This window comes from Lampetra fluviatilis, chromosome 4 (genome assembly GCF_964198595.1).
Source record: "Lampetra fluviatilis chromosome 4, kcLamFluv1.1, whole genome shotgun sequence".
NCBI lineage: Eukaryota > Metazoa > Chordata > Hyperoartia > Petromyzontiformes > Petromyzontidae > Lampetra > Lampetra fluviatilis.
In genome coordinates, this window is record NC_136278.1 from 2,681,474 (window position 1) to 2,695,263 (window position 13,790).

At 49.4% G+C, this 13,790-nt stretch overlaps 1 protein-coding gene across 13 annotated transcripts in view; it reads right to left on the reverse strand.

The window, feature by feature from the left end:
* The window catches only part of LOC144931478 (LIM domain-binding protein 2-like), a 163,606-nt gene that overhangs the window by 71,747 nt on the left and 78,069 nt on the right, over window positions 1-13,790 (reverse strand). For all 13 annotated transcript variants that reach the window (XM_078855340.1, XM_078855329.1, XM_078855330.1 and 10 more), the window contains one exon: window positions 10,875-10,977. In XM_078855340.1, coding sequence (XP_078711466.1) covers window positions 10,875-10,977 — 103 coding nt within the window. The remainder of the gene's footprint in view (window positions 1-10,874; window positions 10,978-13,790) is intronic.

Sequence of the window (13,790 nt, forward strand, 5' to 3'; positions counted from 1 at the left end):
GCAGAATAAAACTAAACTAAAAATGCAGGATCATCAATTTGGTGATAAACTATTCCAGGAATACTCATTTAAAAAAAACACACACACACAACAACCGGAATGTCACGTCACAACTTAAATAGATGTTGTATTTTGGCGTCTAACAGCTCATTGGAGGAGACTGTCACTCCACATTTGCCAAGATGACTTTCACAACGCCATGACCGACCACATTATAAATTGGTTTTAATCTACGCACCCCACCATCAGCCTCTACTTAAAACAGTTTTTTTTTTAAGATGCCACGCGAACGTGCCATAAGTGTTTTATGAATCGCCTTGAGAAACCAGCTGTAATTAAAACGGGGGCGTGCATGAGTGCGTATGTGCGTTCGTACACGCAGATTTAAATCAGGGACTCTCCTGCAAACGCGAGGCACACTTACGAATGCTCGGGCAAAGCAATTTTTTTTCCTTTTAATTTAATACACCAGATCACATCAGAAGTCCACAGTGGGCGACTACGGTTACGACAACAACTAAAAGTTTCATGTTGGCAAACTAAATCTTTTGCGCTCATATTGGTTGAAAAAATATTATCTTGCCTCCTGCCCAAGTCCCACTTCCCAAATAAGCATTTTCTGTCGATTTAAAAGCATGAATCGCAATGCTTTACAGCACCCCAGCGCAATAAGCAACATGTGCATCTGTCATTACCCCACTGCATGGCCCACGTGCCACTCAAAGACTGTATCGTTCCACACAATAGCCTCCGCTGGGAAGGGCTTAACACGGCCCGTTTAATTTATGGTTCCTTCACGTAGTCAAGCCGCGTACGACAAAAGGTAGAGCAGACTTCAGCTTTTATACACATAAGGCACACACAGTGCAATCGCTTTCACTTTAAATCATGTAAATACCGAGATCAACCGCAGTAAAAACCGGTCCAAATATGTAAACCTATTGGCAAACATTTCTTGCATTCTCTACACCTTCCATTGATTTTCTTCATCATTACATTGGATTTTTTTTCCCCCCCACCATTATTCCTTCAACTGCATCAGACGTGTTTTTTCAAAGGTCACTCTCTAGACCCGAGCGGTTGTTGTAGCCTTCATCACATTAGCCTCTCGCAGGCGCCACTAATGCGCTGCTCCAACAATCATGGAGAATTTCAATTATTGTGACATTTGGTTTCCTGCAAAGAGGAAACGGAAGAGCGCATCTGTACCCATGGCCGCGTTTGACGTGCGCGCGAAGACCAACACGGGGACCTCCCTTCCACACACGCTCACACCTCTGCTTTCTTAACCACTAAATTAGAATGGCGAAAACTTACTAGCGAGCAGCAGCAGCAGCGCACGAGCTGCCCAATGTCTTTCACATGGCAACTCAGCGGATCCCACAAGCGCCTTTGGGGTAGGGTGGTGGGGGGGGTGCTGGAGGGTTGGCCACTACCGCAGAGCCCCCCCGCTTGGCCGACAGATGCCCTCTCCGTGCATGCATCACTAACGAACGGAGGGCTGAAAGGGGCCACTATGACGCCAGGACGGTTCGTTCCACGGAAAAGGATTCGGGGTCAACGGACTGAACAAGGAAGCCTGCTATGACGGTGTTATCATCGCAGGCTTAGAGGGGCAGGAGATACCCACCCGCCCCCCTTCGTACCGTCAATGACACCGAACACACCCTGGCTGCAGCTCTGCTTTGCGTGCTCCTCTCGAAGAGTGCCAACAGGCATTAGCGACGTGCGCAAGGTCAACGTAGCGCTTCAATTCTCAAGGAGCGTGTGGCGGTGCTGGTCTCCGTGAAGGACCCTGGGGCAGGAGTGGACATTCGGGATTCCTACGGAGGAGCCAATCTCTCCATAGGACAACCACTGGGGGGGGGAGGGAGGGGTGGGCTTATACAGACTTACAAATGCTCGCTGTGACAGCAGACAGAGTTGGAGCTATGCGTGGCACAGGTAGCAGCAACAACAACAGCCGCCATTCGCTACTAAGTGGCGGTGCCGTCACAGCGGACGCTCGTGCCAGGCCAGGTGCACGGTGGAAACACAGGAAACACACACACACACATACGCCTGGCTGGTGCTACCTGCCTAAACTGAACCCCGACCCAGTGGCGAAGCGTAATTGGCGTGGGGCCGTTGTGCCCAATTTCCCCGCTCCCCCTTTCCGGTGCAGCTGCCCCCGGTGCAGCTGCACCGCCTGCACACTCAAGAGCTACGCCACTGCTCCTCCTCCCAGCGCCCCACACCAATGACCAAGGACGGATTAATCACCGCAGATGACGACACCCGGGAACAACTCTCCCCCCCCCCCGACGCGTCTTCGACTTGGAGATTTAGAGAACAACCAAAAGAATAATAATCACAACGCCGTAACAACATCTATACAGCAACACCACGCAGCCCGAGCGCTCACCGATGGCGCCCCTGCCTTGCCGAAGGGCCCCCCTCTATTCTTGACGCACAACAGCGGCTCTCTGCGAGAGCGCTGCCAAGGCTCCAGTGAGCCACATCACTCCAATGCGCGGCGACAGGATGTTTGTGATACTGTCCGCAAGTGCGACAAAGCACCGAGAACGGCAATCTTTCTGTACGCAGTAATAGACTCCTTGTGTGTGTGTGCATGTGTGTGTGTAATGTATACGGCCTATCAGATCGTCTTATATTCATCATGCCAATTATTGCCTTACAGCAGTCCGTCGAAAAGGAAAGCCTTTTGATTCGACTGCGCTATATGCACACAGGGTATTTTTGACAATGACCGATTAACATTAACCACGGCCGTGTTTGTTTTTTGTGGTTTAATTACGAGTAATGTTCAACGTTTTTTTTGGCGAGAAATGTAAAAGACCAGCACACGCAATGGCCTATTTTTGGGGAACGATGTCACACTTTTTTTTTGCATCCACTTAACGGGACTTGGTGGCAGTCTTTTTGTTATTTTGTGACCCGGGGCATTCGTTAGACGCGAGCCTTTTGGACTCCTTGCAGACTAGCCGAGAAGGCTGCGTGTAAATCTCTAGACTAGCCCCATGCGAGTCACAAATATTTATTTTAAAAAAATAAGTCGTATTCGTCAATAAAACTGCCTTTCTTCAGAGCAAAAATTCTGCCCAAGTTCTGCGGTCCTCTATATATATATGAAGGTTTTATCTTCCAATTAATGATTATTTACACGTGGGAGGAAACTGCAGCACCCAGAGAAAACCTACACACGGGTAAAGGGGGCAACACCCATCCCATACAGATGACCAACATCTCCCAGCATGGTACCTCGACACCCAGGGTGTGTGAAAGCCTTCAGCTGATGCAGAACTATATGCGAGATGACTTCCTGATGAGGCTTAAAGTAGTTGGATTGAAACGTCTTGTTACGTCGGCGTTGATTTTAGTCATGAAAAGTCTTAAGCCACCAGTAAGGAGCTTTATTGGTTAGAATTTGATCAATAAATTGGCACGTGTAAATAAAATCTTCGTTAACGTGACAATCTGGCCATGGTGGAGGGTGAATGACAACAATTTTGGCATAAAGCTACCAAATGGCAGAACCCCAAAAAAAATTGCAGATCTGTGTACACAACGTTCCAAAAAGTATCGGTTAGCGCGAGTTTGTTAAACCAGTTTGGGTTACAGTCAATCATCCGCAACAGCTGCGGTTTAACTTTAAGAAAAAAAATTGTTGCAGAAAATTTCAAGACCAAGAAAAAAAAACTGCAAACTTTTTTTTTAATCATGAATTAAAAAAACTATTATGTTTGGCAAAGTGACCCCATTATCTGGCATCTGGCGCTGTAACACAATGCCATCGGCGGCATTGCACTGTGGAAGTGGCCCTCCTGATTAACAATTTGTAAGGAATTTTGCCGTGCATAACCGTGCACACAACCGTGCGCGGTGCGTGGAGCCGCGTCGGCCGCGTTGAAACGCCAATTCCCCATACCTAATGACAGTCAAGACAGCCCAATTTGCAAACGTTTGTTTCCTGCTCGCATCGCCGTTCTCCGATGAGATTTCCACCAGGCGCAGAATCCCACGTGCCCTCGCCAACGTTAGCGGTCATTATTTTACAAATTCCCCTGGTGCAAAAAAAAATATATCCGTTTGTTTGTTTGGTTGGTCCAACAAGGCCCCGTGCCGGTGCCAAACATGCAGACAGAAGTAAAAAGAAAACGAAAACTACAACAGGAAAGAAATAAATACCATGGAGTTTAATTTCGAGCATTTGGAACGTAGGAAAAAAAATACACAATCGGAAATCCGTGTAGCTAAATTCAAACAAAGCGTGAGATTCAAATGTCATCATCATCATCATCATCCATGGTCAATCTACTGTCGGATGTAGACCCCCCCCAATCCATCGTAATATCTCATGATCAAATAAAAAGCATGCAAGGTGAACTTGTTTTTGACTTTCTAAGTCACAAAACAACTATTAGCAAAGGGAAAATGTCCTGGTATTTTTGCGGTCGGTACGATGACGAATTTCGTACGGTGTGGGGAGGCCCTCATCCAGCAGTGGATATGTACACGTGTACATATACACATGTACATATACACATGTACATGATGTAGAATCAGATTCATTGCCATCAACATGGGCTTAACACAAATTGTGTGGCAATGGAATTCTTGGCATTATTTTCATTTTATAAACAACACATATTGAGAGAAGTTGAATCGGTTTGTAAACTAAACAAAAATCCGAAACGAAATGAGACAAGAGAGATAAACATGTTACTGTACAGACAGACACAAACGCACACAGACAAGGAGCATGAGGGAGAACAAGAGACAGGCACTGGGAAGGAAACGAATAAATAAATAAACAACCAGCATGCACCTGCACCTCTGCCCGTCATAGAGACTCAAATCAGAAGCTTGGTGCAGCGGCGGCTGTCAGCCCATCTTTGTCATCGCGCTGCAAATCATTTGACAGTGGAGTCAGGGGTGAGCCTGCCAAATGCTGAGCGACGGATCACAACGCAGGCCCCCACAGCCGTTAGGAGAAACTCTCCTCTCTCTCTCTGCCGCCTCGAGCCAAAGCCTCAACATCTCCCTGGGCCCGATTGGCCCAATCGGTCCAATCGCCCCGCGGGCCACGCGCCTTGCCGCGTTTCGCACCCCCCCACTCCCCACAAGCATTTCCTGTGCTTACGGGTTTCTCTTGTAACGAAAGAAAAATAAATAAAACGACAAAATTATTTTCCCACGGACGGTTTGCAGAGTCGATGTCTGCTGATGATTAGGCATCGAAATAATAACGCAGGTATGCGCCACAAAGGAAAAACGGGTCTAAATCGGCCGGAGCGGTAGGGTTCGTACTCGTGACACAGCCTTACAGCCCCGGGCACCACCGTACCCCCCCCCCCCCGCGGATGCGTTCTCCATCGCGGACGGGGCGAGTTGAAACGCGTAAACAAAAAAGTAAATAAATGTGTTCCAGATAAAAAAAAATAATAATGAAATTAGAATCGGCGAGCGCGAGCACGCTAGGCACACGGGTGCCGCCAAATGCATGCTCGCGACGGGCAGGCGGGCGGGCGGGCGGGTGGCGGGCGGGCAGATAGGCAGCCAGACGGGGATCATTTGCAAGTCAAATTGGCGCAGGGCGAAAGATCGACTAAGCGCGCTCCTCCGCCGAGCCGGGGCCACGCTGCCGGCTGCAGTTGCCAAGGCAACGTTGTGACATCACTCCCAGATCCTGCTGCTTGCCTCCCAATTAACCCTTCCGTGGACGGCGCCCTTAATTTACCGTCCCCCCCCCCCCACATCTGAAACCGCCGCTCCCCGATTCGAAAACCTTTCGGCCAATTAAAAATATTAAAAAGCGGCGCAAAAACGGGCTCGGTCCACGAAGGAAACCGCTCGTGCCGGGGATCCCCCGACGTTGAGACGGAATTCCCGGGGGGGGTGGAGGGGGGGGGCGCTTCGAGGTGCACGGTCGGACGTGGTCTGACGGAGGGGTTGGCACGCCGCGGCGGAAGAGAACAGGTGAAGAACTTTACCTCGCTACGATGTCGCTTAATCCCCGCTACGTCGGGAGTTGAAGGTTGAACGGGTTAAACCCTCCTTGTAAGCTGAGCATCAAAGCAAATCCCAAGTGTGGTGGCTTTGGTTACAGTAAGGGGGACAGGGCCCAAATGGGAGAGGCAGTGCATGCGTGTGTGCGCGCACGTGGTGGGAAAAGCGAGCAGTGAGAATGGAAGATAACAATGAAAAACGCGTACTTTTCACGCGTTGGGTGCACCATGTTGTCATAACGCGGGGTAAGGTTTAGTAGGATACCGACAAGCCCCAGTTTCGATATTAGCATTACAATGTCTTTGTTTAAAGTTTGACATAAATAACGTGTTTAGCGCAAGTGACCTTTTTTTAATTTAGTTTGGCAGAGACGAGGATTAGTCATACGAAATGTTAAAGGGTTGATATACTTAAAAGATTTGTGTACGCATTTGCTATTTGTGCATTTCCACACTCGCGACAATTCATAACAAATTATAATAAATACCAATAGAAACGAAGAGCCGTGCATCACCGTTTCAGAACAGGAAACCAATTACAGCGCATCGTATACACAGCAGATTACTTAAAATACAATTCAGCAAATTTGATAGAGCGTATAATCATGGCAGGAATGAATGAACGCTGGCAAGCGGCTTGGTGCACGGCATGTTCCAGGCAGCCCCGGCTCTCGGCGGACCGGGGGGCTGGCAGCGCGTGCGTGGTGGCGGCGGTCGTGGTGGTGAGAGCGAGGGCCCGAGCGGCGTGCTGCTTCACAGAGGGGACCGACTGACCGTGGGGGCCGGCTCGGATGGAGCCCGGTGCAGACTCAAGAGGAGGCAGCCCGCACTGGCCGCCATTTCTTCCCCATCGCACCACGCGCGCGCACGCACACACGCTCACACGCGGAACGTGCACGTGCGTGATCTTAGGTACAGCACGCGCGCCCGAGCAGAACGTGCCGCGCAAATCGACTACACATGCGAGTAGGCACACTTGCGCGTACACGCAAACGTGCTTACGCACGCACACATGAACACGAACACACACGCGGGTGAGCTTGCAAAGAGATGTGTGCAGTTACCGGCCGGCGTGCACAGACAGATGCAAGCATTCACTGTGTGCAGGAGGTGGCACAGACACACGCGTACAGGAGCGCGCACACACACGGGCAAGCACACAAGATCAGGCACCGTGGTCCATGCTGCCATAACTCCTGGCATGCCCCAACTCCCTCCCTCCTCCATCTCTCCCCTCCTCCAAGAGCTCACTGCCCCCCATCACCACATCCCCACCGCCCGCAGCTCCACTCCCCACAGGCCTCACCCCCATCCCCCACCAGCTCCCTCAAACCTGACGCCCACGCAGAAAACCCCGCTACTCAAAACTCCAATTCATGCAATCACGTGGAGAGGTTTAACCGTAAATTTGTAGCAGCACGCACCCCGGCTGAACACCCCCCCCACCCCACCAAAAAATATACCGCTGCGCATAATGTTTACATGGAAAATGTTGCGTGTTGTCACCGTTCTTGAATGTCACACAATTTCTTCTTCCAAAAATAATAAATATATCCACACGTTTAAAGCAAAGGCCACCGCACTCATCGTTGATTTTTTTTTCGAAGGCAGACGTTGCTTGCCGGCGCAAACGAATGCCTGCCCACGCCGCTACGAGTCTGCTACCCTCCGCCACCGCGGCTTGTGAGCAAGGAACGCCTCTCGCACTCCCCGCCGCCAGATGATTTCGCGGCCACGGTACAAGTGTGTCTCATCGAGAACGTGCTTCACTGGGGAGCCTGCGGAGCCAAGGCCATCCTCCGCGGCCCCCGGCATCAGCTCACGAAGCACCTCTGGGGCTGGAATCACAAGGAGGGCACTTACATTGCCATTGCCTTGGCAGAAAAGCTTTTAACGGCCTCCAAACTCCGCCGCACGCAAGCGTCGCGACAATGCCACGAATGTACGATTTTACTTTCACTGTTGAACATCCGTGGCCACGACGGTAAATGGGCATCGTTTGTTTACTTGTTTATCGCATACCAAATGAGCTACGCTTTTCCCGTTCGATCAAAAAAACAACCTTTGTCGCGTGCATACGTCACACAAATGGAACTAAGTTGTACGATTTTTAAAAAACGTATTTATCATCCTTCAATGGCCATTCATCCTTAAGCTGAAATTTATTTATCGGATTCCAAGTGGAGATGCGCATTCTCCGTCGGATCACAAGAGCTACGTCGATCCACGGCGGATTGCAGAAATTGTTCAACTCTAACTCCCAGTGCCAACTCAAAAAACGCGTGTGTCCCACCGAGCCCATCGCACGTCACCGACGAAAACCTCTTGCCACCCCAGTACCCCCAGACCCCAACGCCCGGTCCCCCTCCCCGCATCCTGATGTTTCGTTGCGATTAAGTCACGGAAACCCTCCGCTAAATCCATGCACGTGGAGTTCCACTCCTCCCTTGGATGACACGGGGAAAACTTAAAGAAGAATAATAGTAACAAGTAATAACACAAGCAGAAACCTAAAATGCAGCATAAACCCCCCACGGGCACTCCAAACTTAAGGCAGCATCGCTAATGCCCAACGCTCGCCAGGGATGTCACGCTATACGCGTAGCGCTGTTCATTTCCTTTAATTTTTTTTTATGCCAGCCACAAAGAGGGCCCTGGAAGAGTGTGGTATGTTGCCAACGTGCCTACACACATACCGCCGCCGCATCTTCTAAAATGTACTTCTGAAAACATTTCACCTTTCATCTCCTTCATTACGACACGCCAAACGAAACAAATACCGTTACAAATTTTCATTTTCTATTTAATGTTTCCATCGCACGCGAGATCCATTACAAACGGCGCGAGTTATCTTCGCGGGTTCTGGAAGTGTCGCCACTTAAAAAAGGTGCGCACGAACGCGCGTTTCCTCTTTTTTTTTCTCTCTTTTGAGCCACGACGTCACGCAGGTTTTAAAACGGGCAACCAAAGGTGCGCACGGCTGTCTGGAGATGTCCACGGCGTGTAACCAAACCGCGTTGTGCTGCGGGGGGGGGCGGCGACTGTGATGGGGGCAATAAAGAGCGCTGGTGCTGTCACACTCGGTGTCGCAGTGCCGGCTGACAAAGTGTGCCGTTATGCTTGCCAAAACAAACGTCACACGGAGTGGGGACTTTTTTTTTTTGGGATGGGGGGGCTGGTACGGGGAGGGGTACATGTGGGCAAACCGGTCGGAATGCACGCGGGGGCATTAATGCTCCTGACGGGGACATAAAGGAACTTGGGAAGGATGGGGACGCGGCCCAATTATAAGCCGGGTTGAGTGGCCGGCGGGAGTGGCGAGGCCGGCGTCGTGCCAGGGGGAGGGGGGGGGGCACAATGGCTTGCGAGACGGGGAGCCGTTGCTCCCCGCTGCACCGGGGCTAATCCTGCTGAAGTGGGAGCACGAGTGCTTACCAGCACGCGAGCCGCGGCACGCGCGAGTTCGCCGACGTACGCACACGTGTGCCTCTATGTGGGTGTGCAGCCGGGCGTGGTGCTGGCCACCCACACACCCCCTCGAATGCCGTGTCGGCCTTCATAGGTGCTCGCTCACAGCACACGGAGGATCGTTGGCTTTCTGTGCGCGATTGCGTGCGCAGTCCATTCCCGAGGCCAAAGATAACTTTCCCCGTGGCAAATCAGTAACTGCCGCTTTACGCCGGGGCACTGCGAATGCCGGGAATGCCGGGACAACCTCAAAATGTCCAGACATGGCCAAGATACCTCCGATTAGCACGGTTGGCTAGATATGGTGCGAAATAAGTTCAACATACATATATAAACTATTAAGAAACTAAACAACTTTTGTTATTTGAACAGGTAAGGCCCACTGAGCTATATAGCTCGTTTCATAAGCGACCTGGCCACAAATGATAGCTCAACGAGGTAGCTTCTCACGTGGAAATTTATAGCAGCCAAAAACTCACAACGCTTGACGTTGATTCTAAATGTGGAGGGGAAAAAAATCGGAGGACCCGGAGATAAATCCACGCGACCATGGGGAGAACATGCAAATTCCAAATATACAGCAGGTGAAAGGGTCGGGATCGAACCTACAACCTCCTGTATACCAGGCAAGGTAGTTAACATCTCGCCACCATGGCGCCAAAGAGACACCCCCTACCCCAATGCATGAGATATGAGTAAAAGACAAATGCAACATTTTTTTACCTGTCTAAGGGGCACCCACAATATTTTAGACCAAATTAATTACATTTCTGAGTGCGCATTTTTCTCCCTTCAACACAGCGACAAAATTCTGACGATTGCTCCGATTATGCTGATGACGTAATCTTTAAATACACAAGAGTGCACAAACAGTACGCTCGGTACAGATTCGGTGGCCTGTGTTTACTTGGACTCAATATAATTATAGTACAGTAGTTCAACTTGTTTAAACGTATGTTAAATGGGCTTTGTCAGCACTGCATATGTGGCGTGGTGACAGTAATTAATGACAGCGCATTAGGCAAATGCTGGGTCACTGTGCATCTGCGATGTAACCAATAACCACCGCAAGAACCCTTTGCAAATAGGACCCCCCTACAACTTCCGAAGTATGGCAGTGCCCCCGGATACCCCCCGGCTGGCTGCCCCCCGGCCGGGCGACCCCCCGGAACGGCCCCCCCTCACCTCGGCCAGCCTCTCCCCACCGCCACCACAACCTCAGAAGAACATCGTACACGTTCTGGCGCCACGCTCATTTCTGAGCGACGGTGAGAGGCCAACGAATCATTTAACTTGTCGGTTGTTGTTGTTGTTGTATTGTCGATTTATGTGCATGAGGTTTTAAGGTAGTAGGAGGGGGGGGGAAGTCGCGGACGTGAGACATTGGAGCAAACTCACTGTATCTCTTTGGTCCGTCTTCTAAACAAAAGCAGAGGGTCATCGTGGCGTCGTCTTCAAAAAATTCTGTGGCAAAGGCATCCCACCAAAGATTGTCGCTCTCCTGCAAACGAGAAGACAGAAAGACAAAAAAAATCTCGTAAGACGACATACGAGAGGACGAGTGAAACTGGCGGGCATATCATTTTTACGCGCTATGAAGAAGGGCTATTTCCTGAAACGTCGCCAATTAAGAGGGTTTGATTTTTATTTTCTTGCGAGGGCGCAGTGTTATTGACGAATGCGTGGAGTTTTTTTGGTCTAAAGAAGCAATCATAAGGCAGCACCACAGGCTGACAGACAGGTGGACAGATGGAGGGATGAACCTTACAAACAAACAAACAGAATCTGCGGAGAACACAAGAGCCAGACGATAACTTTATCAAGTGCACCTTTTAGTTTGAGTGGTACAGTAAACACCTGCATCTTTCATATGCTCACAATAAAAAAAAAACCCAGGGCTTTAGACAGAAGGCCGCTCACAAGCTCCAGAAATCCTGCGCGCAAACGAGATTATGGCGTTCTCCGGCGACAGACCTGCCTCCCGGCCGATGCCGTTCCAAGCGACTCAACACGACTCTTGTTTGGATGTTTTAAAGTAAACATATATAGGAATAACCTAATGCTTTTTTCAGAGCACCAAATAAAATGTTAAGCGTTGCACAATATACACAGCACCAATGTCACGGCATTGAAATGTAAGCGTCAATCACAAATAGGAGCATGACATTTCTGTGAATGGATGGATGCAATGCACGGCGTGGTTTACACGCATTCATACATACATGAATTGTCTTCATAAAATACGCAGGGGTTTAAAGATTCAGGCTTAATGATATATGAATGAAATCGCGTGTGGAAATAAAAGACATGTTTTTCAGCATATGCAAAAGATATGACAATGATACATTTAAGCCAATGGAGCGAACAAACTGGTAACCAAGAGACATACAATTTTAGAAATGATGGGAACGAGAGACGGCAAAACAGAGAACATTTTTTTTAAAATTGCAGTCTTGGATTTGACTCCAGACATGACTCTCACACATTCCTGAAAAAAACGCAAAATTATCGTTGTTCCCAGGTGAAAACAAGTTGCTTAGACCCAGGCATCGCCTTAATATTACTTTATATTTCAGTTCTGTTGGATTACATTATCCAACCCCCGTCCCCTAAAGATATGTTACACAACGATCGATGCCCCCACGGCAGCGGGATGGTGGACCCCCAACTATCCCCGACTGGTCCCCGACCCGAAAACGTGATACCCTGTGACCGCTGCGCAATTGTTCCCCACGGATACCTCTCAGGAGGATTATACGCGTTTGGGTTCTTTAAAAAAAAAAAAACTATTAAAGTACTGGCATCAAAACCGCAACGCACATTGGAGCTCTGTGTCGAGGCTATGGGTTTTTTTTTTACATTAAGGCTTTGAATAAGCCCCCACAAAAATTACTAAATACGGTGACACATTTTAATATAAACACATCTTTGAAATACATTATCCAAAAAAAACCAGTATTTTTTTATTGACGTGTGCTTCTAGAATTTCTCGTGTCTACATGTGGGGTTCATTTCTCTTCATTGTAGCAAAGTAAACTTGAGCTGTATGCAACGCAAAGATGACAGACATCCTTAACAGACAGTTGGGGCAAGTGCTGTTAAGCGAGCACCTGTGAAGGCCAACACGGCACACGAGGGGGTGGTGTGGCCAGCAGAACGCCTGGCCCACCTTTACACAACAACCAAAACCACACACAGACACAAACACAGGGGTGGCAAAAAAAAATAGGCGAAATGGCAAGCACTTAACCAAACTTTTAAGTTTGTTAATTACCTCCGTTTCTTCCTCCCACACCATTCCAAAATGTAAACATATGTTCGTTATGTTCTCTCCGGCACTCCGCTAACCCCAATAACGTCCTCCCCTCCCCTCGCGTGTGAAGTGGCGGTGAAGGTGTCGGGGGTGTGGGCACAGCGAGCGTTGGAAATGACGCGAGATAGCGGGTGCCAAAAGCGCGGCGGTGCCAACGGCGCAGAAAGGGGAGGAGATCCGAGTGAGCGACGAGGCACTCAGCGGGGATATTTTGAAATTTTTTGAACTTTCTGCCAAGAAATGGAAATGTTAAATGAATTATTGAAGTCCTTGTAAGATTTTTTTCTTCTCTCTCTCACTCTTTGTGAAGAAAAACAAATTCAAAGTGCCACGATTAAATGGGCATCGGGCAGTGTTCGTCTTCGCTGGCAGTTGCAAGGCTAGAGATAGAAGTTCCACATTGCTCTGGCAGGGTCCAGTCTAGTTGCTTTAATTTTACTCACCCCTGTAGGTAAGATGGGTGAAGTAATCTCAAGCGAGGATTTTAACTTACGATTTCACGTTTGTCACCACTGCGACTCCACCAGCGGTGCTCCGTCTCTATCTCAAGGTGAACTTTCTTGCAATTTTCAGCCGTTTATCAGTCTACTGCCGCTAAGGCCGTGTCAGTTGTTGGAGGGGGGGTTTGTCTGACCATACTTCACCACGCCGGTCAGTATGGGTTTGTAAAAGCGCCCGGTGCCCAGGAATGGGCGAGACATCACCTCGCCAACGACGTTAGCCGCGGCTGGGAATCGAACCCAGCCCGTCGGGTTCATGGTGCGGTTGGGGCGTTAACCACAGTGCCATCGGTACCCGCCTCAGAAACACATATGTATATAAACACGTGCATATTTCATTTTTTTTTCACATGTAATGTCTTTGTATATATAAATATAACTTTAACCCCGAGTGAGGCAGACGGGGAGTAGGAGCTACGATGAAAATGCCATGGGCCCCCCCCCTCCCCTTATTTTCCATCAGCTGAGGTCCCCCCCTTTAAACAGTAGAGGCTGCTCGCC